At 31.4% G+C, this 27,029-nt stretch overlaps 2 protein-coding genes across 2 annotated transcripts in view; one reads left to right on the forward strand and one right to left on the reverse strand.

Moving 5' to 3' along the window:
* LOC107444215 (ras association domain-containing protein 8) overlaps positions 1-27,029 on the forward strand; it is a 376,108-nt gene that overhangs the window by 11,458 nt on the left and 337,621 nt on the right. The gene's annotated exons all lie outside the window — the stretch shown is intronic.
* LOC107446971 (soluble guanylate cyclase 88E) overlaps positions 1,213-27,029 on the reverse strand; it is a 202,004-nt gene continuing 176,187 nt past the window's right edge. The window contains exons 9-14 of the mRNA XM_043047850.2: positions 24,120-24,276; positions 15,931-16,040; positions 10,837-10,926; positions 6,122-6,434; positions 3,873-4,051; positions 1,213-1,971 (exon numbers count right to left, since the gene is read on the reverse strand). Of these exons, the coding sequence (XP_042903784.1) occupies positions 1,699-1,971; positions 3,873-4,051; positions 6,122-6,434; positions 10,837-10,926; positions 15,931-16,040; positions 24,120-24,276 (1,122 nt within the window). The 3' untranslated portion in view covers positions 1,213-1,698. The remainder of the gene's footprint in view (positions 1,972-3,872; positions 4,052-6,121; positions 6,435-10,836; positions 10,927-15,930; positions 16,041-24,119; positions 24,277-27,029) is intronic.

Genomic DNA, 27,029 nt, shown 5'->3' on the forward strand with positions numbered 1-27,029 from the left:
TATACTTAGAATATTTCATAATACTTCTCTCAAAAGACGTTTGAACAGGTCGGTTAAAAAGACACCAAATAAATAAAAACGGATCAAACTACTAAAGCGCCATCTTACTTAGAGTCTGAACTAAGTCCTCCGTCGGTAAAATTTTTTTTATTTGCAATTTAAAATAGTGAAAATTAAATAAAACTAAAATGGGTAGACTCGCCCCGGTTTACGGTATATGGCGTTGCGAAAGCATTGGATTTGATTCAAATACTAAAAATGGCTTTTTCAATGCTGGCATGCCCTAAATAAATCAAATGCGAGAAAAAGAATTTTCACTTTTGTTTCGCTGAAGAAGAAATTCGTCTGCAAGAAACAATATTTATTATTCTTTTATCAGTTTCTTTGAATGCAAACAGAAATGCTTATATTTGTTACGATTATTAGTTATCATTTTCATTAATTCTTATTATTTGTTAGTTAATAATTTGTGTTCCTCATTTACCACAATTTAGCAAAAGAAAGCAAAAAGAAGGCTGTATTGATTGATATATATACAAATTGATATTCGTTCGCGCAGGGAGCTTGACATCCGAGAGTGCCTTAAAAATCCCTTTAGATAGATAATCATTGAAGTTTTTACCAATGCTTTGTCAGTGCAACTTTGGCTATGTTGACAAAACCCTGAAATTCGAGTTATAACAATATCAGTAGTATTTAATTTTTTTTATCCACTCCTGATACATCAGCCCATCTTGATACCTATGAATTTTGTTCTATTCATATGATCGAAGCCAATTTTCCATAAATGATCTTAGTTCTAATCCAACCTTACATTGCGCTTAAAAATGCATTTTGAACTTATAGCCTCATTTGACCACTGCCGTTCCTTCGGCTAACACTGTTTAACTTGCTATATTCTTCATCATTTTACCGCTATTTCTTTTTCTGGTAACCGTATTCTTCCTCGTACTCTAATCTGTTTCTAAGTTTTTATTTTTTCACGTTCGCAAGGGGGATCGTATTTTTGGGTGCTCCAAGCATGTCGAGCTTCCAATGCTTTCAACTATGAGGTACAAAAAGTTTTTTTCTATCTCGCTTCAGTTCCCTTGAGAGTATTTGTTTCAAATAATTAGTTAATTTGCTTTTCGATTTAAATCAATAAAATATTTTAAATGCTTAACTTCGACACAAATAATAACTAAATGCATTACGAGGAATAAGTGTTTAAAATTTTTGTTATGACATGATGTGTGATATTATATTTTATGATAATTGTGACTTTATGTCATTGAAACTAAAATTATGCATTTTATTTGCAACTATGTAAAATGGTAAAAATAAATTAAAAATATCGTTTTCAGTTTCAAAAACTGAAATAGTTTTTTTTAAAAAGAATTTCCCAATAAAATTAAATTTGTTCAATGAAATATGATTAAATAATATGAAATACACTTCAAAATGATACAAAAAAGACAGTTCATATCACAGTATCGTCAATTAGAACATCCAAAATAGTTCATTTTTCGTCGAAAATGTTTTAAATTCTTCTCTTTCATACATTAAAATCTTAAAACATTTATATTCGTCAACATTCATAAATATGTGATCTTTCATAATCGAATATGTCTCTAATTTATGTGCGAAAAAAGTATAAATATAGCCTGCAGTGCAAAATTTGAATGCACTGTTTTTAATCTAGGTCGTAGTTTATCACAGTTATAAAAACACACACGAATTACTCTTTATAAGTGGTCGCAGTCTTTCGGATTCGCTGGTCACAGGATTCGAACCTCTAACCCTTGGTGCAACGTGTATAACTTTAATACTGTTCTTTTTGTTCGGACGTGACGTAACGTCCTTGAAAGTACGGCGAGGTGGATGAACAGTAATTCCAGATTGACCTGCGGAAGAATACATTGAGTTGCATTCTAAAATTTGGCTGTGGTGGCAACAAGGTTCATTATTTTTGAAGCAGAGATAACCATTTTCCTGGAACAAAAAGACAATAAGTTATTAGTATTTAACAAGAAATGTTGTGAATATTGCATAGATCATCGCTCAAGTAATATTACTTTATGGATAATATTTTCGAATATGAAGTAACATTTTAATGTTAGATATAATTCTTCCCCTTTCATTCTGTGTTTCAAAACTGAAGAAGGTTCTTGTTTATACAAGGTCCAAGGATTATTGGGACAAACTTTTAGGGGAAAATAAAGGACAACACAAAGATTCAGAGTTGTATAGCAATCCATGGTCGAAAACGTTTTCGTTCGTATGTGGTTTTAGCAGCCCGCCACAGTGTCCAACACATTTTATTCCATGCTGGATGTTTAAGTCATTCTTGGCTCACCCTCACTATACCTATTACCCCATCAGGAATCAACCCATCCTTCTTAGAGGTTTTGAAATATTTAGCTGAGACACCCTGTATATAGCACAAAGTAAACCTTTTTTTTCATTTTGAGAAATGATTTGTAGGTATGGAAAAATTTTCCCCAACCCGCCCTTATTTAGGGCATAATGGTAAATGTTTATTAAAATCAAAAAATCCGAAAACAGTACAAACATAAAATACATATCAGACATGGCAAACAGCCCATGAACATGGCTAGCACAGAGCAGCAAAAATCATGTAAGATGATAAAACATTAAAACAGCAATATATTAAAAGTGTCAGTTAAAAGAAATAGCAAGTAGAAGTAGAAGAGTTTATAAAAGACATGGTAAAAGTTACAAAACTATTCCATCAATAAAATTGAGACACCCAAGCTGGAACAAGCAGGTTCCGAGATCATTAAAAACCGTCCCCCAATACATCCTCTGAAGTTTGTTTAATAATCTTTTTTATGATATTTCTCTAAGTCAGGTTAGCATAGCATTGATGTTGACTAATATTAAAGTGATTGCCCCGGACTATCTGGAATTGAGAACAATTCATTAACAATCAAAGTGATCAATAGATTGATATTCACCACAGTAATTGCATTCTGGAGTTTTGTGGAATAATTTATATTGGTGTTCTCCAAATACTCCGTGGCCTGTTAAAAATTGATTGAGATAGAAGTTTGCTTGTAGTCTATTTAATTTCGGGTCTTTAAAAAATTTGAATGTCTGTCTCCCTTTCTCGGAACTCTGCCATTCCAACCCCAGCGCTTCATACTATATAATTTAACCTGAGTTTTAATTTGGGCGATGAATTTTAAGATTTGTAGGTAATGGACAATTTTTGTTGCTGTTGCTGATAACTGTCACGTTGGTGTTTAATAGGCAATGACTTCCCAAAGGAAGACGAGGGGCCATGTAATTAGAACCCTAAGATTCCTGGTCAATAGTTTCTTCCACGCCTAGATGAACTCTACCTGTTTGGAAGTTGAATAAAACAGCAGAAGGCTATCATAGATTCAGCTTTTATTTTTAATCGCTTCTTTAAATCAATATCCTTTTCCGGAGGAACTGGAACGTTCAGAAAAGGATCATCGTGGCAGAAGAGCTTTCAGAAGGAGACAAGTGTTCACTCCCGCTTGCGCTCTGTTATTAAAAAACTATTTCTAATGAGATCTGTAAATAATTACTTTATCCAAATTATTTCGACAGCATAAATGTAAGACTAATTAAAATATAAGAGAAGAAATTCTATTTCCTGAGCATGCGAAGAAGGAAAACAAACTTTGAAGACAGATCCCTTATCTCAAGCAGAATCAACAATCGAATGATTGTCAATCCGGGTATTCAAGTTCAGCAAGGTTAACGGCTACAGTTAAAAAGTGATAGGTGCAAGGCATCACCAGAAAAGTAATTTTAAAAATTTAGGCGAAGACCGAAAGACTGAAAAGTGAGGATATTGTGATAGCAGCATCACAATAACAATGAAGGAAAATAGAGCTTACTTCATTTTTTGGTATCATATTCTCATCCTCTAAGTGATCTTTAGCATCTAGGAAGCAGGTAGGCACCTTAGCTGGACATTGATTTCGGGGACTTGTTTGAACGCCAACGTTCGCCCATGTAACATTTTTTTTCATAACTACGGAAAGTGTTTCTTCATCTGTATATTGAGGAATAGCACCTGTTTAAAATGTAAAATCGTTGTTCGTGATTCATAATGGCATGAATAACTGTGATCCAGTATTTAATTTACACCACAGCGAGTTTTTTTTAAAAAAAAAAAACGTAATTTGATATTTTATCGTACGTTGATTACACATCTCGACCGAAACGCATTTTTACACGAAGTATCATTCTGTGATAATTAAAAACTTATATTAAATACTTTAAATTAAATATTCAAATCTTATACTATAATACGAGGAATGGTTGCCAAGTCGAAAATCGCCCCAGAATTAATAAACTCCGGTAAACTTGGGGGTCTGGGGTTTTTGGCCACGAGGAATCGATTGGCGCCGGTTTTGAAGCGCTACGGTCGAGCAGTTCGGAGTTACAGATAGGATATTTTCAAACTTTATTAGTTCGCCATAATGGCTATAGATACTTTTCTCCACTCTTATAAATGTATGCTAATGCGAACTTTACAATAAGGAAAAGCGACGGTGACAACTTAAACCAATAATATACGAAGGAATTAATAATTTAATTGTAAGGTTCGCATTAGTTTACATTTATCAAAGTGGAGAAAAGTTTAACTTTTGTGTTAAAATCACCGTCAACAAAGTCCGACATTTCAACATTCATCAGATTTCAAGCTACATTTTCAACATGCAGAACGCACCTCTACATGAAATTCTTCAAGGAGCCGGAATTTTGGAACAACAAGCGATCAACTCAATTCTACCCGCAAATGGACAACTAGAAGATACCGTCATTGTCAGAATGCTTCTCCATTACGCCGAACAAGCTTACCCGACCGTCAAAGTTGCCGTACTTCACCCTGAATTTGTCGCACGCTTCTACGTTACAACAGCGGATGGCGCTTATGAAGGAATGGCTCTTCTCAACGATATCAGCGACCAGAACAAGGCTTCCAACTATCTATACGGCGTTCAACAAGGATTCGACGTGCTACTCATTCCCATTCACAAGAGAGCTCAAATGGATAGAGGCGAGCACTGGATGCTAGGAATTTACGAAGCAAGCTATGGAGAACGTCAACTATTAGTCTGCGATCCAGTCGACAACCCGCTGCCCATCGATGCTGTTTTGAGAAAAATACTGCGACACGTTTTGAATACCGTTGTTACGAATGAAAAGCTGAAAGGATGCATCGTGAAACCTCGCAACGCTTACAACCACCAAGATGACGCGTCTTCCTGCGGAGTTTACATCGTCTTTTATGCTCGACAATACCTCTCTCATCGACGCCTTTTCCTGGACAAGAATTTTCAAGAAGCGGATGAACGGAAGCAAATTTACGAATTCGTTGTGAACAGTGTCTTTAATTGTATAATTTTTTGTTATCAATTACATTTTATTTCCTATGACTTTTCAAACTTTACCTTTGTATAGAATAGTTCCCTTTCCAAACTTTGTTTAGATAGTTTACAATGGTGCACTTTAACCGGTTATCTTTTCACCAATGGTTTCACAAATTTCCTTATGGCATGTATTGTTTTGATAAATCACAATTGAAAATTTAAATCTTCGAGTTAGCTCTTCGATACCTGTTTTCTCCGAGCGGAGCTCGGTCACCCGCTGGTGAGTTAAAAATTTAAAATTAAAAACGAAGCAATGTAATTCAAAGTTACAGACAATATTGACAGATGTGTAAATTTTAAACTGCCATAGCATAGTTCACAATACTGGAATTAGGCAAATAATTCTGTCTTTTCTCGTATTTTTTAATTGTAAAACACTGAATATAATGTATTAATGTAATAAAATGTATTTTTAAACAGTAATTTACGAAACGAAACACTGATTCATCACAAAATAAAACCTGTTTTATAAAACCTTAATACTAGAGAACTACTGAAATTAATAATACAAATATAATAGATAAACTTACAGGGGTTGAACAAAAGTATCGAAACACTTCTATACTAACTCTATGCAAATAAATTTTCTTTTAACAGCAAATGTTTTGGGAGATTTTACATGGTAAAACTGCTTGTGATCACCGAAAATATCACCGAAAAAAATAAGTGTATACAACGCCCTATGTAAAATATAATAGCCTTTTTACCTTTTCTGTAACCAGCAATCTGTGGTGACACTGAAGACTCTGGCAACCTTAAACTGTCCTTTTCAGGTACCAAGGTGAGATATGTATCGCTACATATAGAAGCTGTTGGCGATATTAGAGGAGAATACCTGGAGACGTCTTCGAATGTAACAGGAGAATATAAAGAGCGAGTGTCTGGTGTTTCTGGCAGGTCGTAACACATACCACTTGTTGTTGGATCTGGTGTTATAAGTTTAGGTGTAAGAATATCGTCATAAAATTCTGAAGGTTTAAACCGACCATGCAGCCAGTATGTTTTCATTTCACCTTTACCCTTTGGAAAGAAAAATTTAAAAAGTGAGGAAACTCAACATAAATTTACTTGTTTCTTAAGATAAATATAATAGCTACACTTCAACGCTGTTTTTTGAAGCTCTGTCACCAATGAAAATAAAAAAAGTCACGGTTTTAGTGTCTTACAATTGAAACGATGCGATGATTTTAAACTATATTTATAATCTTGATGGGGAGAATTATTTGGGCTTTGAAACAGATAAATAATTTAAATATTTTTAAAGTTATTAAATTTTTTTAATAATCGCCAATTTGGCGATATTTTTTCGCCTCGATGAAAATCATCAAATCACTGCCTTATTCTCAGTTTTTGAAAATTTCTATGAGCCCAGATGATGCAGCATTGGAGTAAGCTTTATATAAAAAAATTAGACCACAAATGCTTTTCGTTTTCATAAAACTGTGATTTTTCTCCATACTGACATATTGCGCCATTTTCAAAATAAGCATGGAGTAACTGTTGCAAATTCACAGCAGTTTTAAAAATAGCATATTATTCGCAAAAAAGCATATTTTCAAATGACGACGGAGCCTTCAAAAAACAGTCTTAAAGTTTCAACCATTTTGAAACTTTAAGACTGTATATTATTACCATATTATGATTCGACGTTCTCTAAAGTTTTTAAAAGCATTATTATCCATAATGTTATTTTCAGCTTTATTGTACTCTATTTTTATCGTTGACCATAATGGTTGTAATATTATTTAGTGCTCTCGAGAATATCTGTGGGATTATCATAGAAAATAATTATTGTATAATTGATATTCATGTAAGATATGGTCAATAGATCCTGAGGATGCCTTTAAAATATCGTCAGTTTACAATATATCAATAATTTTTCTACTCTACCAGCAACTAAATGTAAATTTCGTTTTTTAAGGGAATCGAATAGAATATTCTTAGAATAACATTATTTTTTTATCAATTTTATTTTCTGTTTATTGTGAATTAACGTAATAAATGTTTAATTAAGAAATAAATTGGAAATAATGTTTTGGAATTCGAAATAACAAAGAATTTTCTGTTGAAAAGTTCATTTATTTTTATATTTCATTTCGAGGCTTCAAGGAAAGTGTTAAAATTTGATAAAACTAGAACATGCACAAACTTCTAGAATTTAATTAATTATTCACGAAAATTACTGAAGATATAAATTCTTTAACCTCCTAGCAACCGTTGCCTTTATACTGACGAAATAATGCGATATTATTAAATTTGAATGTTTAAGAATGCAGAAAATGAAACGTATTAAAATTAGCTTATAGGTAGCTACAATTCGTTTAAAAAGTTTAGAAAAATACTGAAAAAAAAGTTCATAGGATTAAAAGTACAAAATTAAATTCATCTCTAGAGAAATATATAACAAATACTTAAGTAGAGAAAACATTAAAGAAAAATGTCGAAATCAGTAGCTTGCTACGAAACGAATAATTATTCCTCATAAAAACTAATAAGCTTTAAAATAAGTTATGAAAATCTAATATAATTTATTTTAAATCTCAATGGGGATTTAACAGTTAATTCTAACATAAGATATATATAACTATTATCAATTATAATTTAAACCAGATTATTGAAAATTATATCAATTTTTAATTTTAAAATAGCTTTATAAGGTTTTCAAAAGTACAAATAAACCCGAAATTTTAATCCTATGAAAAATGATAGTTGGAAAAAAAAATACTTGGTCATACTCTGCCATTAGATAAAATGAAGAAAGGCTAAAACCCTTTAATTGATGATAAACTCAAATCAAAGAAAAAGAACCATTTGTTTAAACGTTAATTGGATTTGAGAGAAATAAGATAGCTTTAAAAATAAAATCCCAGAGAAAATATTAAAAAAAAAATTGGAACTTAATTGGTGTTTTTGGCTTTTTTCACCGAAAAGCTTGGAATCAATAAAGGAATATTCGGTAACAATCACATTAACTGTTAAAATTGATTTCCGTGTCATTAATAAAATAAGCTTTAATTCTATTTTATGAAAAAAAAAGCGTAAATTAATTAAAAAATCTAAAGTTTAATTTAGCATAGCTGAAGATAATATATATTTAAATTTAGCTCATATATGATTTAATTTTGCATAGTTATAAAAATATGCAGTTTAATATAGCGTATCCAATTTCGTATAGCTATGAGGAGCTCATAGTTTGAAATAACATAGCTATGAGGAGTTCATAGTTTGAAATAACATAGCTATGAGGACTTCATAGTTTGAAATAACATAGCTATGCACGTAATCTAGTACAAGCGTGATGAGTCAACACTGATCAGAAGATAGAAGATCTTCGTATGGATTATCATAAATGAGAAATCTGATCCTTAGTAGTCCGAACGTGGTGACATCTTTTTATTTTTCTCCCCTGCGCAGTTTATATTTCGTTGCAAGTTAAGAAAAAACCAATTGCGGTTTAGGATTTAAGTAATCATCCGCGTCTGTATATAGTCCCGTTCTATTTCGTTATCAAATTAAACAAATATCTTTCAAAACAGTCATAAAAGCTTTTAAAAGTTAAACACGCCAGACAGAAAATTAATTCATGCTATCTTTCACAATATATATCACGGAATTATCAACAAAAAAAAGTTTATAGCTTTGCAGTCTTACTAGAATCTTAAACATGGCGACATATTTCGATAAATGAAGAGAACATTCGTTCTTGTAAAGGAAACAACTATATGACGTTTCAAGAGCTTTGGATTTGATTAGACCACTAAAAATGGCGCGTCTTATGCTGACATGCCCTTAAAAAATCAAATGCGAGATTAAGAATTTTTATTTTTGTTCGTCATTGAAGAAAATCTTCTGCAATATTTATTATTCTTTTTTCAGTTTCTTCAAATACGAACAGAAAGGCGAGAAATTATTACGATTTTTAGATATCATTTTTTACTAATTCTTATTACTTGTTAATTGATTATTCAATAAGTTTTGTTCTCCTCATTTCAGATGATTTAAGAGAAGCAAAAAGGAGGCTGTGTAACGTCGTTTCCCAAGTTGGCGATGTTGATATTCGTTCGCGCTGAGAGTTTGGCATCCATTTGGCGCGCACTTAGATAATGGTTTTTTCTTAACTTGCAACAGAGTATAGTAGTCCGAACGGTGTAACATCTTTCTTATTTTTTACTCCACATTGAAGTTTATATTCGTTCCTTCGGACTACTAAAGTAATCCGTGTAAAGGCCTTCTTTTTTTAGAAAATATTGGATGAAAACCGGTAAAAAAATGAATATATCATCTAGTTTTAAGTCTTTAATACCGCAAGAAATAACCATTAAGTCAGAGTTGTATTACTAATATATACTTATTTCCACCAGTTCAGAAACTGAATAAATGCATCTGATTTGTGTGTTGAGCACTCTAAGTTATGAATAAGTGTGTGTCTATAATATGTGTGAGTCTTAGTAGATTTTAGCTTTTTGAAACTCTAACTATGAAGATCTCATCTTAATTCATTAAAATTCAGTCATCAGATCAAACGACGTTCATTTTTCTAGTTTTTTTGTTTTGTTATTATGCTAGTTAAGTATGTGGTGATTTAATTAGCTATTGACTCTTATCAATGATTGGTACTCTAAGTAATAGTTATTACTTTATTTAATACTTAGTGCTTCAAATAATGATCAATAGTTTAATTTATAGATACCGAGTTTCTTTTACTTCATTTGAAATAACAATAATTGTCTAGTGTGCTCAAACCTTAATTGCTGTTTCTCTCTTTCTGTATTTTTATTGATTTTATTTAGATATAATTTATATTCACGGTATTCCTCAAAGACCACTTTTACTTTGTATTTATAAAACCCTCATCAGAAATAAAAGCAAAGTGTACACACATTTGGGGTTGCAAATTAATGCTACAAAACGCCTTCGAAACAGAGAGAAGTAGAAAACAATAATGTTAAACATCATCAAGTTTCAACATTTCAACTTCCAATTAAACTTCTTTTATTATTATTTTTTATTTATTTAGTTTTTTTTACATTCACCTTTCTCTGCTGTAATTTGTTAGATTTCGATGTGTCGCAGCCGTTTCTGCTTTTTCCTAGCTTAAATATATTTTTACAACCACCAATGTACATACTTTTTAGTTTTCATGATGAGGATTCTAAAGATGAGGATTAGATGAGGATTCTAAAAATACATATTAAGAAATGTATTCCATGGAACAATCTCCCAAGGAACACCCCGGAAAAACGGATTTTCTGAAACACCTTGTTTAACTTATGTACAAATTTATATAATCATTTGAGTTACTATTATTTAACCATTTGTTTACGACTGGCACAACATGTGGACCGCATATGATGGTACAATGTGGTATACCGTAAGCAAAGGGCTAAAAGGCTATCTTTTAAACTCCGGTAAATTAGATTACCTTTACAGGAATTGTCCCTCTGCCGGATATATCCCACTCTGTTGGATCCAACTTCATTCTCGTTCTCTCACTTATATGAATTTTTAAAGCCTAAAATTAAGAGTAAAAATATGATTAAAGTTGAGTGTATAATCATTTATCTCACTAATCTAAACCTAAAAAAAAAGAATGAATGTTAGACACATTTATTAGCATGATTAAGTTAACATTATTATGCTTTCAATATTTATTCACTTAGCTTTTCAAACACTTAAGAAAATACTTGACTTGACCGCTGCTGTTTAGTTAAAAATAAAGTACAGAAAGCAATTTATGATAGAATATATTAAAACAATAGAGAAAATAGGAAATTGCCAATTATAACCGTATTCAAAATTATGAATGACTTAAAAAAATTTAAATATGCTTTAATTAATCAGATATGTACAGTGCGAGCAAAAAGAAAATGCACGCGCTTAATGACTTTTTATTTACTGATCAGAATTTCACGCACCAGAATTAAATCTTAGTGGTTTGAGAACTTAACGTTACATAAGTCAATTATTTCAGCTCCTCTCCATGTAACACAAATGTGGGTTAGGTCTGACAAAAAGTCCTCCACAAAGGCAAATTTCTCCCAATACTCGATCCAGGAGTTCCCTTGTCTTCTGGATTGGGTTCAAAATTACAAAACTACGGAGTTGAACATTAGAGTCGTAAACCCATGCAAAATAATTGGGTCGGCTGTTCTACGACGGTTACAAAATAAAATAAAATAATTTTAACTAAGCCATGGTGGCTTAGGGGATAGAGCGCTCATCTTCCAATGACGTGAACCAGGTTTGAATCCCAGAAATGACTGCTCAATTCGAAATTCCGCATCCAGTATGCACCGATCACAGTGCTGACGTAAAGTATCCTCAGTGGTGAATGGATTATGGGTTAGAGTCCCCTTGCCATCAGGCTAACCATGGGAGGTTTTCGTGGTTTTCCTCCCTACGGAACTCAAATGCGGGCAAATTTCATCAAAAAGTCCTCTACGAATGCAAATTTCTCCTAATACTTGATACAGGAGTTCCCTTGTCTTCCGTATTGGACTCAAAATCACAAGGCAATGGAGATGAACTTAGGTAGTCGTAAACTCAAAATTGGGTCTGCTCTTCGTCGACGGTTATAAAATAAAATATTTTGTTACAAATTGTATTATTACATGTTATAATAAATGTATAATGAGTAAGCTATATATGAGGTGTCCAAAAATTTAACACGTTTTCGCAAATGGCGGCTATAGCTGTTCAATTTTTGGTGATATGAAGGCATTTGTCGGCTACAGCCCTCTTCCATTTAAATTAATAAAAATAAGAACATCCTTTTCACAATGTGTAACAATGCGATTATTTGCTAATTATTCAATCAATAATATGGGTCGAAAAAACAATTGTATCATTCCGACATTTTTTCAGTGAAGGAAAAAAATGTCAGGATTAGCAAATGATTGTTGCGAGAGTTTTCCTCGAAAACTGTGTCAAAATGTGATTATTTTAACTTCTAAACTTACGATTGACGCTCAAATCTTTTGTAGTTAGCAAGTTAGTAGTCTTTCGTAGTTGTTTTCGAGCGAGATATTGAAACCTGCATAACTTCTGTCGTGATTTTCCCCTTCTCAACATGGTTTACGAATCCCTGTTCTGTCTCAAGTATTCATATTCTTGATGTCTTTTATCACCCCTGTGGCGTAACTACCACTACGATTATTAATCACTACGTTTATTAAACATCTATTCACAAGTACATAAGACTTGATAACTTGAATCAATCTTGAGATACCTTTTGATAGTTGACGGTTGGCATTGTCAAATGGTCTTTCCTTACACCCCTTTGAGTTAGTTGCTCGAATTTAAGAACCCCAAGCATTGTTAAAAATTCTATTTAAAATCGTTTCTAACAGCAACAACTATGTATGGTGAGCAAAAAAAAAGTGGAACACCCTGACTAACTTTTAGGCTGGTTATCGGATCTTCACGTACTAGTACACAATCTTAATGGTTTAAAGGAATGAACTTAAATATGCTAATTATTTAGTACAGAAAGTATTTTATTTCAAAAAAATCAGGTACAAAAACGTACTTTCTCTGAATAAACATACCTTTTTTCTGTCGGATTTCTCATTTTCAAAATATGAGGGGTAGCAGCCATCTAGGAAACATGGTCCAAATTGTTTGGTTAGGAAAGCGGTTCAAAATTTGGACCCCGTAATGATAATTTTACTTTTGCATAGTTCGCCTGTTTTTGAGAATTATTTAAGCGAATTGAAAAGTTTTTGTACACAATTACAAAATTCGTTTATCCAAAGGTAATTCCGTGCAAAAAGATAAATTTTAAAATTTATTAATTATCTCCATTTAGAAATGTAATGTATACAAGTTTTTGAATCATATTAAATAAAATAACAAATAATTATAAAAAAAATTTTCTCGCTTGGCAATATTTTTGATAAACGAATTTTATAATTGTGTGCCAAATTTTTTCGATTCGCATAAAAAATTCTCGAGATGTGGCAGAATATGAAACAAAGTAAAATCAATTTATGGCCCACTCAGCTTCAGATCGATGGGTACCAACTTATCTGGGAAGTATAGGTGGTCTGTGCGCAGTGCTCACCACATTGTCACAATCATGCCGTTGGTCACGAAATTGTGGAGTCTCAATCTTCATGACCCCTGGCCCTAAACGGATTGTTGCTGGAATGTTTTTAATTAATTAGCATATTTGAAGTTACCATTCATATTGAATCCTAATTCGTGAAGATTCGATCCCTATATCAGAAGTTGTTATGGTGGTGTTATTTTTTTGCCCGGTAAACATGGTTCCATTATCTAATTCGTGAAGATTCGAATACTAATTCGTGAAGATTCGATCCCTATATCAAAAGTTATTATGGTGGTGTTATTTTTTTGCACTGTATACATGATTCCATAACCTTTAAATTGAATTTCGATTTGCTTTCTTAGAGATTAATGAGAAATTCTTCAAAGTCACATGCTATATCGTTCTTAGAAAAATAAAAATGATGAAAGACAAAAATCCTTAGGAACAATTTGGCAGGAACGATAGGCGCCATAAATAAAGAGAGCTATTCATAACTAATGATGAGGAAAATTCCCCATTTTGGAAATATTTGAGTTGAAAAGAAAGAATGACGCTAAAGGGAAGAAAGGAAGAGATTCTTTTGAAAAAGAAAACATATTTTAAGTAAGTTTTGGTTTTGAGTAAGAAAAATGTAACCTAGTTTCATTGTGATAACGAATTATTGCTTTTCAAACTTCGAAAATAAGTTTTCGTGACATTTAATGAAACAACTTTTAAACAGCAATTCATTCTTGATATTTAATATAATAATTCTTGCATTTGTAGTTTGGAAGCTTCCTAAGTATCGTTAAATTATAAAACGTTTGAATGTAAACACAATGTCAGAAATTTAATTAGTAATTATTTTTAGAAAATTAATTAGTTTTTAGTTTTTTAATTAATGATTTAGAAATAGAAAATAAATAAGTAAAACAGTGATATCTGAATTTATTACTGAACGTTTGGAGAATTCTGAGCAGAGGTTTGATGAAACATTTAATTAAATTTATAGTCATTTAAATAAAAAGTAAAGAGTGGTGTCGAAGTCAAAATTCTGAGCTGTAGTTATAAAATGAATAAAAGTAAAAAAGAATTCAGTATTGTGCCAGCATTGAAAGACTTTTTTTATGAAGCAGTTGCCAAGATAGTAGCTTTGAAAATTACATGAAATTCAAAATTAATTAGTAGATTTTCTTTTTACCCAATTTTTACTTACTTGGATTAGTATCTAGTTTATGCAATTACTCATAATTTTCTTTTTAGATATGCATTACCTTTATACTGTTAGAAGAATTCTTTCAAAACTGGACCATAAAACAGATTTCCTGAACCATAAGACAGTACAAATGAGTAGTATTAGTTCATTTACGTCGCACTAGAGCTGCACAATGGGCTATTGGCGACGGTCTGGGAAACATCCCTGAGGATGATCCGAAAACATGCCATCACAATTGTGATCATCTGCAGAGGGGATGGCACCCCCACTTCGGTAGCCGGCGACCTGCACGCGAAATAGAGCACTTTACGATAGAACAGTTTAACGAGGACCAATACCGCACACCCTCGGTCCCTACGCAGACTGATCCAAGTGGTCACCCACCCGCACACTGACCGTAGCCAGTGATGCTTGACTTCGGTGATCTTCTGGGAACCGTGTCTTAACGATCAGTCCACTGCGGGACGACAGTACAAATGAAGCTAAAGTATTATGACTCAATGGAGAGTCTGTAACCATACTTTTAGAAAGTAAATATAATATTAACCCGGTTTCCTGAGTCATCTCTCGCGCAGACTATTAAATACTTTTTAACAGAAAAGCATAAAACTGAGACAGAAGTTATTGCGAATTACTTTATTCAACAATTTAATATATCATAACAAAACCGAAAAAAAAAATTATTTACAAGAGAAAAATATTCGTACATTTCACGACAGAGGGAGAAAAAAGGAAAAATCAATTAAAGTATATCGTGCTCTCCTTAAATACCTATGACGATCTCTCAAGTTTCAGATATACGTGTGATATAACGTATGATATACATGAAATATATTGTGACATACGTTGCAGAATGACTGCCTTCAAAAGAAATTAAGGAATCATCAGTCAACAAGTTCGGTTTAGAAGCCCACTTTCTTGGCGCAGATGGTGTGCAACATTTTACCTTTCAACATTCTGGGCTCAACCTTTCAACAACCTTTCAACAGCGTGGCTCAAGCTGCTACACGAATTTGCCGAAATCTTAATTAGGTTCTTGGTTCTAGTTCTAGTGTATTTATGTCACTCTAAAGCTGCACAATGGGCCATTAAATCTTAATTCGGTGTTACATTGAAACGTGTAATCGTTCAAGTTTAACGGTAGAATCGTGTTATCAAATTTTCTTTCAAGGATTAATATGATACATTTTGCCATATTAATGTTACAGGAAATTTAAAAAATATTACGAGTCAACGCGTTAAAGATTGGTTAAAAAATGAAAGAAACTTACATCACTTGTACTTTCCATTCTTGAAGCTGTGTTGACAGTGTCGCCAAAAAGGCAATATCTGGGCATTTTCAAGCCAACAACGCCAGCTACAACTGCTCCTGTATGAACACCTATTAATAACAAAGAAAAAATATTTAGTTTACTATGAGATGATTATTTTTAGTGAGAGATAATTTGAATTTGTTCTAAAATCATATCTGCTCCAGAAACATCGTGTTATTCTTGAAATATTGCATTGTAAAAATCTTATTTGCTACTTTTTGTTTTAATCAGATAGTCCTTTTATTACCTCGATTTACTTACTTTTTTTAAAATCTTATTTGCTTTTTTGGTGCAGGAAAAATTTTAAAATCAAAATCTCGATAATTTTACAACTAGCTAGAATGTCTACATTTCAACTAGAGCTCCATGCAGGTTATCAATAAAAATTGCTATTATTTTTTGATAGATCTTGTCCAAATTTATCACCAATCATATTTTTGACTATTTTTTAACAAAAAAAATTACGGACACAAAACTTGTGTGAAGAAAAAGAGTAAAAATTTCAAAAATGAAATTTTTTGTGTCGAAGTAAAAGGAGAAAAAAAATTAATTTTTGTCACACCTTAAATAAAAAACGTAATCCACATCCCTCTCTTAGTAAAATTTGGTAACTATCTAAAAAAATGTCAATTTTTCAAAAATGATGCCCCGTACGGTTTTCGTTTTTGTGTGACAAAAATTTAAGTTTGTCTTCTTATTTATTATAAGATAGTGAATTAAAGCTGTTAATAACAATTGTAGCTTAATGCAATAAAGCTAATACAAGTGTTTATAAAGAATTACTACTAAAATACATTTCAGCTAATGACAAGAGATAGCCTATTTCTTATTCTGTCACATGTCAGAAACGTATGTGTTCCAGTGCCACTAATGTATCTCATAAAACGAGAATTTTAACAGAGAAAAATATATAAATCTATATATATAAAAGTGAATGTGTGTCTGTCTGTTTGTCTGTCCTCTATAGACTCCTAAACCATCCGACAGAAAGCTATGAAACTTGGCATACAGATAGTTCAAAGCACGAGGAAGGTTTCGGTCGATATTAGAACATTCTGCGATAAACCGTTCCAGCGATATCAGTGAAAGTCGAAATGGAATTTTCTGATTGGTTAAAAGCTAGCCATTGTTTTAAATTTTGCTATAAACGATTCAATTTTCAAATATCTTGAAGATAACAACAGTGATATTTTCTATCTTATAACTCTATTCATTTAGAAAAGTAAATTAAAGTAAATTGCATATACTTTAATTTTTAATTCGCGCTTTTCTTTATGTCAGGTGAGCACAAGCAAGTAAAATCAACGAGAATAGATTTCTTAATTGTTGGTCGTATCACGGATTCAGTACTGTGAAAACTGTTTAATAAATATAAAGACAAAAGCAAATTTCATTCAAATTGCACGTTTTCAGAAATATTTATATTTAGTACGTAATTTTAGGTTAGCAAAATTAAATATACTTTTCGAAGATTTCAGTGCTGTGACAGTTGTCATTTGAAAACTATTAGTTTGTTTGTTTATTTATGCAAAGTTTTCGAATTCATCCATTTTATTTCTTTCATTTATAAAATTGATTTTTGTTTTAAATCTTATAATTTTCATATTTCTTATTCATCTCATTTTTATTGCTCTTTTTATTATTTAAAATATGTATGTGATATTTCGATTTAGCAAATTTGCGACCACTGCCAACTTTTACATTTCTTTTTCGTTGTCAGAAAGAATATTTGCAAAAATATGCCGCCTAAGCAAATCGCTCTTAGTCGGTCGACATCTCAAGCGCGCAAAAAGAGAACTACCCGTGTTTCAGAAACATCGGAGCAACGGGAAAAAGACTTGAAACTAATCGAGAACAGAATGCTTTTGCCCGTTCCTTAGAAACGTCTGAGCAACAGGAAAGAAGACTGTCAACAAATCAACTACGAACTACACAAGCCCGTTCGTCGGAAACATCAGAGCAACGGGAAGCAAGAATGAAAACCGACCGAGAACGCATTTCGCTATTCAGACGCTGCCAATACTCTGATTTGAATTTCAGTGCATTTCACTATGATCCGACAACAAACTATAGTCTTCCCCCAAGTGTCATCATCGGAGAAATATATCAATTATGTATGTTTTGTAATGCTCTCAAATTTAAAAATGAAACAGCTGAAATTTGCTGTTCTAGAAGCATACAGAAACTACAAGATTTTACGTCGCCTGCCGAGACATTATCAACCTTCGTATCAGGTCAAACAAACCAATCGAAACATTTTTTGGCGCATATACGCCGGTACAATTCGTGTTTCTAAATGACTTTATTCGGTGCTACACGTATCCTGAACGAGAATTACATCCCAACATTCAAAGTGCAAGGCCAAATTTATCATCGTGCAAGGATCACTTCTTTCAATGCCTAACGCAGATCATAAATTTCTACAAATTTATTTCATGGATAACACAAATGATCAAGTCAATCAACGTTGTCAGGTAAACAATGGCACTAAACGAAAAATTGTTACCGTATTACAAAAATTTTTCGATCAACATAATCAGTTAATTAGGCTGTTCACAATTGCCCTAGACTAAATGTCATCCGATATTTACAAAGTTGTTATTAGAGCTGAAAAAACACCTGTAGGCCACCACAAAGAAAAATACAATGCGCCAACATTGGATGAAGTGGCTATTGTTATAGTTGGCGAAGAATTTACCTCCCGCGATACAGTTCTTCATCGCAGAAATCGTGACGTTCAAAGAGTTCTCAGAAACGTATCGATCATATGATGCATTGCAATATCCTATTTTATTTTGGTGAGGAGAGGAGGGATATTATTTTAACATAAAATTAAGAAGTCCGCAAACAGGCGAGAAAACCAATAAGAAAGCAAGTGCAATAAGTTTTTATGCATATAGATTAATGATTGCCAAAACGCTGATAATCATACTTTAAAATGTCGACAATTAGTTCATCAATACATTGTCGATATGTATGCGAAAATTGAAACTGAACGCCTACTGTATATTAAATTAAATCAAACCAAATTACGTTCAGAAGAATGCATTCATTTACGGGATGCAATAATTAATGATGGTAACGTTAATCCTAATGATGTGGGGAAAATGATTATATTGCCGACTACATTTGCAGGGAGAAAAACTTGGACTCCCTGCAAATGTAGTATTCATACATGTCTGAGTATTCATACATGTGCCTTGGACTCCAAGGCACATGTATGAATACTCACAGGATGCAATGACATATGTTCTCGCATATGGGCTCCTAGATTTATTTATTACATTTACGTGCAATTCTGCTTGGGTTGAAATTAGAGATATTTTGTTACCAGGACAATCATCATCGGATCGTCATGATATTACAGCACGTGTGTTCAAACAAAAATGATAATCTTTACTTGATTTCATTGTGAAGCGTCATGTTTTTAGAGAGACACGGTGTTGGGTGTACTCTATTGAATGGCAAAAACGAGGATTGCCTCAGGCACACATTCTAATTTGGCTTATTGAAAAAAAACCACCTTCTAAAACTGATCAGATATCAGCAGAAATTCTTGATGTCACCATAGATCCAGTCTTATTTCAGATCATTGTCCAAAATATGTTTCATGCTCCGTGTGCATCACCATACATGTCTGTTTGAAAATGCACTAATGATATCCTAGAGAATTAACTGCTTTTTTTCACCATTAAATAAAATTTGCATTTCAAATCATAATCGCAAATGTCATTTACACACTTAAATACAAAATTCAAATTCAAATTGAAAGCGTTGCAACGCACGCAGGGTACAGCTAGTATATTTATAAAATATACTCAGACCAAAAAATTGCTTTGAATCGTAATAACCTAATTATTGCCATAACATTCTTTTCGTATCGTTACAGCCTATATCAGGTAAAAAAAATATCCACTGGCTATCGACTATTTTGAGCTGGTGAGTACGTTTTGTCTTATGAAATGTGCTGCAAATGAAACTACCATATTTTTCATAGAGATGTGAGTTTTAATTTGACAAATATTAAAAATGAGGAGCAATTGTTTTAGACCTTAAGAGGGAAAATAATTGAACATACAAAGATGTACAGTGAGGGGAAAAAAACGGAACCACTTTGAATATTTTTTGATCCTCCGTTTTAAGACTTAATCTTAATGGGTGACCTATGATAATGCATGACCTATGATAATGGGTGACCTTAATGGGGTTTAATATGGGTGACCTATGATAAGGGGTATGCTAATTAATTAGTGTAGATGATATTTTAAGATACGAAATTATATACAAAAACGTACTTTCCATAAATAAACAAATATTTTTTTCGACAAATACAGATTTCTGACTCGCATTAGCCGTAATCTAGCCATTTTTTTTATTTTATTTATTTTTTAAACACATGAAAATTTACTAAAAAAATTAAAACAAAAAATACTTGAATTTTCCCTGAGCCCGGCTAACCAAAAAATACCCTGAAATTTCATGACTTGACTTAGTTATTGCCGAAGTATTGATTTGTAACTAAACAACATAAACACTACCAATACATTGGATTGTATAATAACATTTTACGTAAAGTCGGCCATTATGACCTACTTTCATGTTAATTTGGAAGCCAAAGAACAACAAATAAACATTAGATAAAAGCTGGCATTGCAAGAAAGTAGATTGTTAATTTAAAAAGAAAATAATAGTTGTAATTTTATAAGTGCTTAGTATATTGAATACATAGGAATAATATTTATCAGGAATAATTTTTTTATAAATCAATTGTAGTATTCTGAGTTAAAATTAGTATTTAACATTTATTCACTACTGTTGTAAATTTAAATGCCAAGTAGAAAATATTTGAGATTAGATTATAATTATTTTTACACAACAAGGCATATACAATACAAACAGGAATATACAAGAAAATATAAACAAGGCAATTATTTTTGTTTAATTATAGTACAGGATACAAACTACTTAGCAATTTTTTAAATATCTTAAAAAAGTTTTAACTTATAGATGTTCATAATTTAATTTTAAGAATATTGGTGACAGATATTCTGAAAATTTATTTTTTTAAGTGCAAAATATATTCAAAATTTCAGTTTCGTCTAATATTCATAATTTGTATTCCTTGAAGTTAAATTACGGGTATTAAAACAAATTTTGTAAAAATAATCTATTTCGTATTCCAAACATTTTAGCGAAAAAACTTCGTAAAATAACAAATTAACATAACAAAAATTGAAAATAGATTGTTTGTCATTTGCGTAGTTAAATTATTTGTGTTTTATGTTTAAATAAGTACTCTAATTTTCTTTAAAACAACATTTGATAAATACTGAATTAACAATGATAAGAAATGTTTCGTTAGTTTAGTTAGTTAGAATCAAAACATTTCTTAAGAGTTTGGTATGAAAAAATTTCTGTCAATTAGAAAAACATTTTCGGAATGAACTTAGTGAAACTAATTAACAAAGCGATTCACAAATTAAATCCTTGTCATTTGCATGCATATTTGTTTATTTAATCCAACAAGCTTAGAAAATGCATGTCAAATAAAAAGTTATTTAGTACCTCTATGCTTTTGCATTTCTTATTTGAGAAAATTATTTTTTTTTAAATTATTATTTTTTTAAATTCTTTTCTAACTGTTTAAAGAAAAAAAGTGCGTTAGTTAAAACTTATAAACCTGACTAAAAAAAGGCTTAAAATAAGCTTAGAGGTTTACAGTTAACTCGCAATAAATTTATTCCTTCAAAATTGTGAAAAACAGTTTGTTAAAAGATGCAAGTTGTAAAAAAAAATGTAAAAAAAGGAATAACATGTTATGTTTGAAATCAAGTTAAATATAAACAACAATATTTTTGAAAATTTTCACGAAATAAGCTCATTTTAATTGTTCTAAATTTAATATTTAGATACCAATTTAAATAAATCTTACCAAAAAGATTTCCTTTTCTTCACAAATTTTAAAAATGTATAGTTAAAAGAAACTATTACGAGTCATAAACAAAATTTAAAATTGCACACACTGTAAAATTTGTGAGGATCATTTAGAATATGAGCGAATTAAACTGTTTTTCCCAATACTTTCACATAAAAAATTTTACTTTCATAAGAAAAAAATTCGAGCATTGCAATTATACTTTGGTTAATATTTGTAAAGATAATTAAATTAATATTCAATCACTGCAAAAACCGCAAAATACGGTTCTAAAAATATTTATTGCATGAAAAAGTGCATCCACATACTAGTCATAATTTAAGTCAATTTGGTGTAAAAAAAAGAATAACTCAGTTTGTGTAGCCTTTATATGCAATGCTAGAAAATAAATTTTTCTGGTTTTGTGACAATATACGCTATAGTGCTTTACATGAGATAGATGTGCAATCCTCACTTGAATGTTCTAACCACAACATTTTTAAAGCATCTAAAAGCAAGTACCCTATTAGAATTCTTATTTTAAAATTATGGTAAAATAGCAGGCAACAGTCTGTCCTTTTAATTAAATGTTAAGTTTGTGGTTAACCTTCACAATTTTGTAACCATTTCTTTACCTTTACTGATTTGAAACCACTTACAACTGGAATGATAAATAATAATAAAAAATAAAAATAAAAATCTGAAAAAAATTATATGATTTTGTAACTAATTAGCATGTTATCACAAAATTGGAGTTAGATTACGCTGGCTTTTCGTTATGTAATGGAGTTAGATTATGATTAAGCTGCGTTTTGTCAAGTAAACCGTAACATTCGGTTTATCTAGTGGTGAGATGTCCCATCTATTGCGAGAGATGGGAAGTACTACAATTTTTGAAGTTATACTTCTTATGCGACTTCCAACAAGGTAGAGTTAAATGTTTAACGTTTTTAACGCATTTTTATTTGAGTTAAGCTGCTTTGTGGTACTGCCATCTACGCGTGAATAATAGTTTAGTATTCCAGGATCACTGATTGAGGGGTGCGAGACACAGGAAACTTCTCATGTGTTGAAGGAATGGAGGAAATATTAATGTACCAACGCTGGTACCTAAACTCCCATTCAGTCGATCATGAGATTGACAAATCAGCCGTCTCTAAGTATTGACCCAGCTGCAAGGAACTAAGTGGCTTCATAAGGTCCTCACTATATATTTATTGCTATTAGATTATTAGGTGTCCGATGATGGAAAATAAAGATATGAATTCGTAATCCTTATCACACGGCTTGGCTTAAACTTTCGAAGAACGTGCTCAAGATTCTCATTGACTGTGGGCCTAGTTGGCGCCGGATAACCCTTTGACGCAAAATTTTTATTAAATATATTTCTCATACTTTTTTTTAATTATTTTGTATTAATTTAGGTCAAAATAAGTGAAAAGTATAATATTAAGTACTTCAATAATTTATAGTTATGGAATACAGCATGAAACAGCGGTGTCCTTTTTTTTTTTTTTTTTTTTTGAAACACGGCTCACTTCCAAACAATAATTTTTCAAATTTCCACTTACTTGCAATTATTTAGATTTCCACTTATTTGCAATTATCAATAAGGGAAGCAGTTGTTCATTCATTGAAATTTACAAATTCAATCAATTATAAATTTTTGAATATGAATGAAAAAAAAATCAAACTACTTTTTGGGGATTTTATATTTTAGTGCTAATATAATTCCGATAATCTTGCAGATTTTTTTAGTAGCTATTAGACTGTAGTTTATAATAAAAAAATTAAGAAAATTATTTTTGATTGTCATCAGAGAGGCAGAAAAAAATATATACTTGGGACACCGGTGTCCTATCTGGGGGACACATTTTGGTTGTTTATTAACCCTATTAGGTGAAAACAGTTAATAAGCAATTTTTACCACAGTTATCAGTTTGAATACAAACTTTTTTGACTGTTTTTGTTGAATATGGTAAAATAACTATTAAACAAATTGTTATTTAAAAAAAAAAAATTCGAAAAATTTCTAGCATTATAAAGTGATCGCATAATTTCGTTATAGTAAAAATAATGCATGTTAATGTTTTGTTATATTTACGATGATCTTCCCAGGAACTTTATTTGAAGGAATTACTGGTAAATTTTTCATAACATTAAAATACACGAAAGTATTATTCTTTCCAATTCCATTTGAATCTTTTGGAATAATTTGTAATTCAATGCTTACCTACTCTGATCTTTAAGCTCTGACCTGTAGAGGGATCTTTGAGGTCTTCAATTACAACAACCATGTCCAGCGCCATTTGACAAACCTTTTCGGCATGTTTTTCTTCTATTTCTGGAGCTCCTGATACAACCATGTAAGCATCACCAATTGTTTCCACCTGTTATATCATTTAAGCATTGCGATAAATTTTTGACGTAAACATACAGAGAACAGTATTTAATTAATTATCAGCTCGCAGAATGATATCGACAAAAAAAGAGTGCTTTCTAATATTGTATTAATATAGCCAAAACAAAATATATCAATACAATGCAACAGATACAACACAATATTAATACAATACAACTTATATATATATATNTATGTATATATATATTATTTCATCGTCATAAGTAAATATTAATTTAGAACATGATCCACTTTCAAACCTTAAAACTACAGAAAATATTATATTTCTTAATAACACATTTCAGTAAACTGTATCACTTAAATAAAGAATATGTTCATTAACGAGCATTTCTGATGCATTTTTGAAATTAAAATAAATAGAAGAATATTGTTTACATTACTTTAAATGTAAAAGTGTTAAGTGTAAAATGTTGTTATTAAAAAGTTATTAGTTACTATTACTTTAAATGATCTTTCACTAATTCCCTTTGTTCACAAGTTTCTATTAATTTAGGGCCAAAACAATTGGATATATGTGCTTATAATTGTCTCAATATTCATAAGAATATACATACAATTGAATTAACTTTGTCAAAGGTTTAGTAATGATTGCAAAACGGTTCTGGCATAATCGAATACAGTTAGATGCATTTGTTAAAATTCTTTTGTAATGTCGACATTGATCACATTTTATCAATACTTTTAAATTATGAATAACTGCTCTCATCCTTCTCCAACTTCTTAAATTGATAAAAGCGTGTAAAATTATTCATGATCATCGACTTTCTATATTAAGTTAGTGGTTGGTAAAGCGCACAAACGTTCTGCGTTTAGTTATTTCTTTACAAATATAATAGTTCGATAGAATATAACATAATTTCATTATGCAATTGATAGACTTTATGAAAACGCAGTTTATAATCATGATGTAAATAAGAATTATTTAACATCATCCAATCTAGGGACAAATGTTTATTACACAAGAGGGTTATGAAATTAATTAAATCAGACGCTAATATCTAAATATTGTATTCTAATCTCATTTATTCTTTTGGTTGTCGCTTAAACAAAAGAAAAATAAATGAACAAAAAAAACACGAATAATATTGCTTTAATAAAAGATTTTTAACTATACAATTTTGTTTATTGAGAAATAATTCGTTTTGAAGTAAATACTTATTATTATTCATAAAGTCTAATAGATTAATAATGTATGAACGAAGAGAGCAAGTTTCATCAGAGATTTCAAAAATGTTTTGTCATTAATTAAATTTGAAGTTCTCTATAAATTGATTAATGAGTTCAAGAGAAAGTTTTAAAGATAAAACAGATGTGCTGTACAGTGAGATTCTTTGAAGATTTATCGGTAATTACTTTCTAAAATGACCTTCTTCTAAATTAATTTTGATACTAATTCAGTTAGGGTTCAGCAAAGTATTGTGAAGCAAGGGTGAAACTATTTCCTGTGTTGACACTATATTTGATCTAAAATTTTTAAAAAAAAATTTTCTACAGCTCAATTAGTTTGCATAATTAATCTGACACAATTAATCTCACCCTTATAATTAATAATTCCCATAATTTATTACGCATGAATACATAATTTGATAATTATTCCATGTTCGTGATAGAACTGTTTGCATAGATGAAAACGCATTTTTTATGTGCCAGAAGTATTTCTTTGAACCATTTCATGAGAAATTCTAGGTGTTCAAAAATAGTCAATGACTTTTTAAAATAAAATCAAGTCAAAAAAATTCTCATTCCAGCATGGATGTGAGTCAGAAAAGTCATGGAGTCTAAGACTCATTAGTTTCGTGATCAACAAACATGATCATGACTTAATGTTACCTTTTATAAAGTTACCTTTTATATAAGTTCATTAGTCAGCATTGTGACCAACCGTATTTGCTACAGAGACAAGCAGATACCCAATGGTGTAAATCTGTGTGGGCTTCAAGTCCCCACTAATGATCAAACAACAATCCTTCACAATGATAAGCCAGTATTATTGATCATTGAGCCACCATGACTCTGTACCTGATTAAGAATATAAATGCCTGCTTTGGATACCAAGAATTTAGTTACAAAGCTCGCCAACAGATGGCACTTGGGACTTTTTGATCTAAAACCTGATGCAGGTCAGACTGAAATATAAGCACAGGTATCAATAAATTTTTCTCTGACTGCACCATGTACCTACTGCAAAATTAGGTCATTTTGAAAATAAATTGTTTAATGTTTCTTCTTAGGAAGTTATGCACTTGTTGACAAAATTGAGCATGTAATTTTATGTTTGATATCAAGCCTTCGAATTCCGTTACTTCTGAAGTTAGAAATTTGAGATTGCCAATTTGTAACAATGACTTTCCGGTATCGTTTGTCCAAAAAACTGTGATGGAGATCTATTGGAAGATAAGAGGCCGGATAGATGAGGCAAGATAGAAGTGGGCAGATGGCTAAATGTGAGTCCTTCCGTGGTTCAAACACTTTGGCAACAATTTCTAACCACAGGTTTGGCATTCAGGTTCAGCCAAGGATGGCCAAAGGCTACAATTTGTGCTTATGACCAATATTTATCGTGATGTGTACGAAGGAATTGAACCACAACTGGGAGTCAGCTCAGATTTTCTCTTAGTGCAGCCACCAGAAGACTGGTGTCAAAGTCTTCCGTGCGTAGAAGGCATCACGAACGTGGTTTGTTCGTCAGGCGACCAGCCACTTGCGGGTCACTCTCATCAT

This window comes from Parasteatoda tepidariorum, chromosome 8 (assembly GCF_043381705.1).
Source record: "Parasteatoda tepidariorum isolate YZ-2023 chromosome 8, CAS_Ptep_4.0, whole genome shotgun sequence".
NCBI lineage: Eukaryota > Metazoa > Arthropoda > Arachnida > Araneae > Theridiidae > Parasteatoda > Parasteatoda tepidariorum.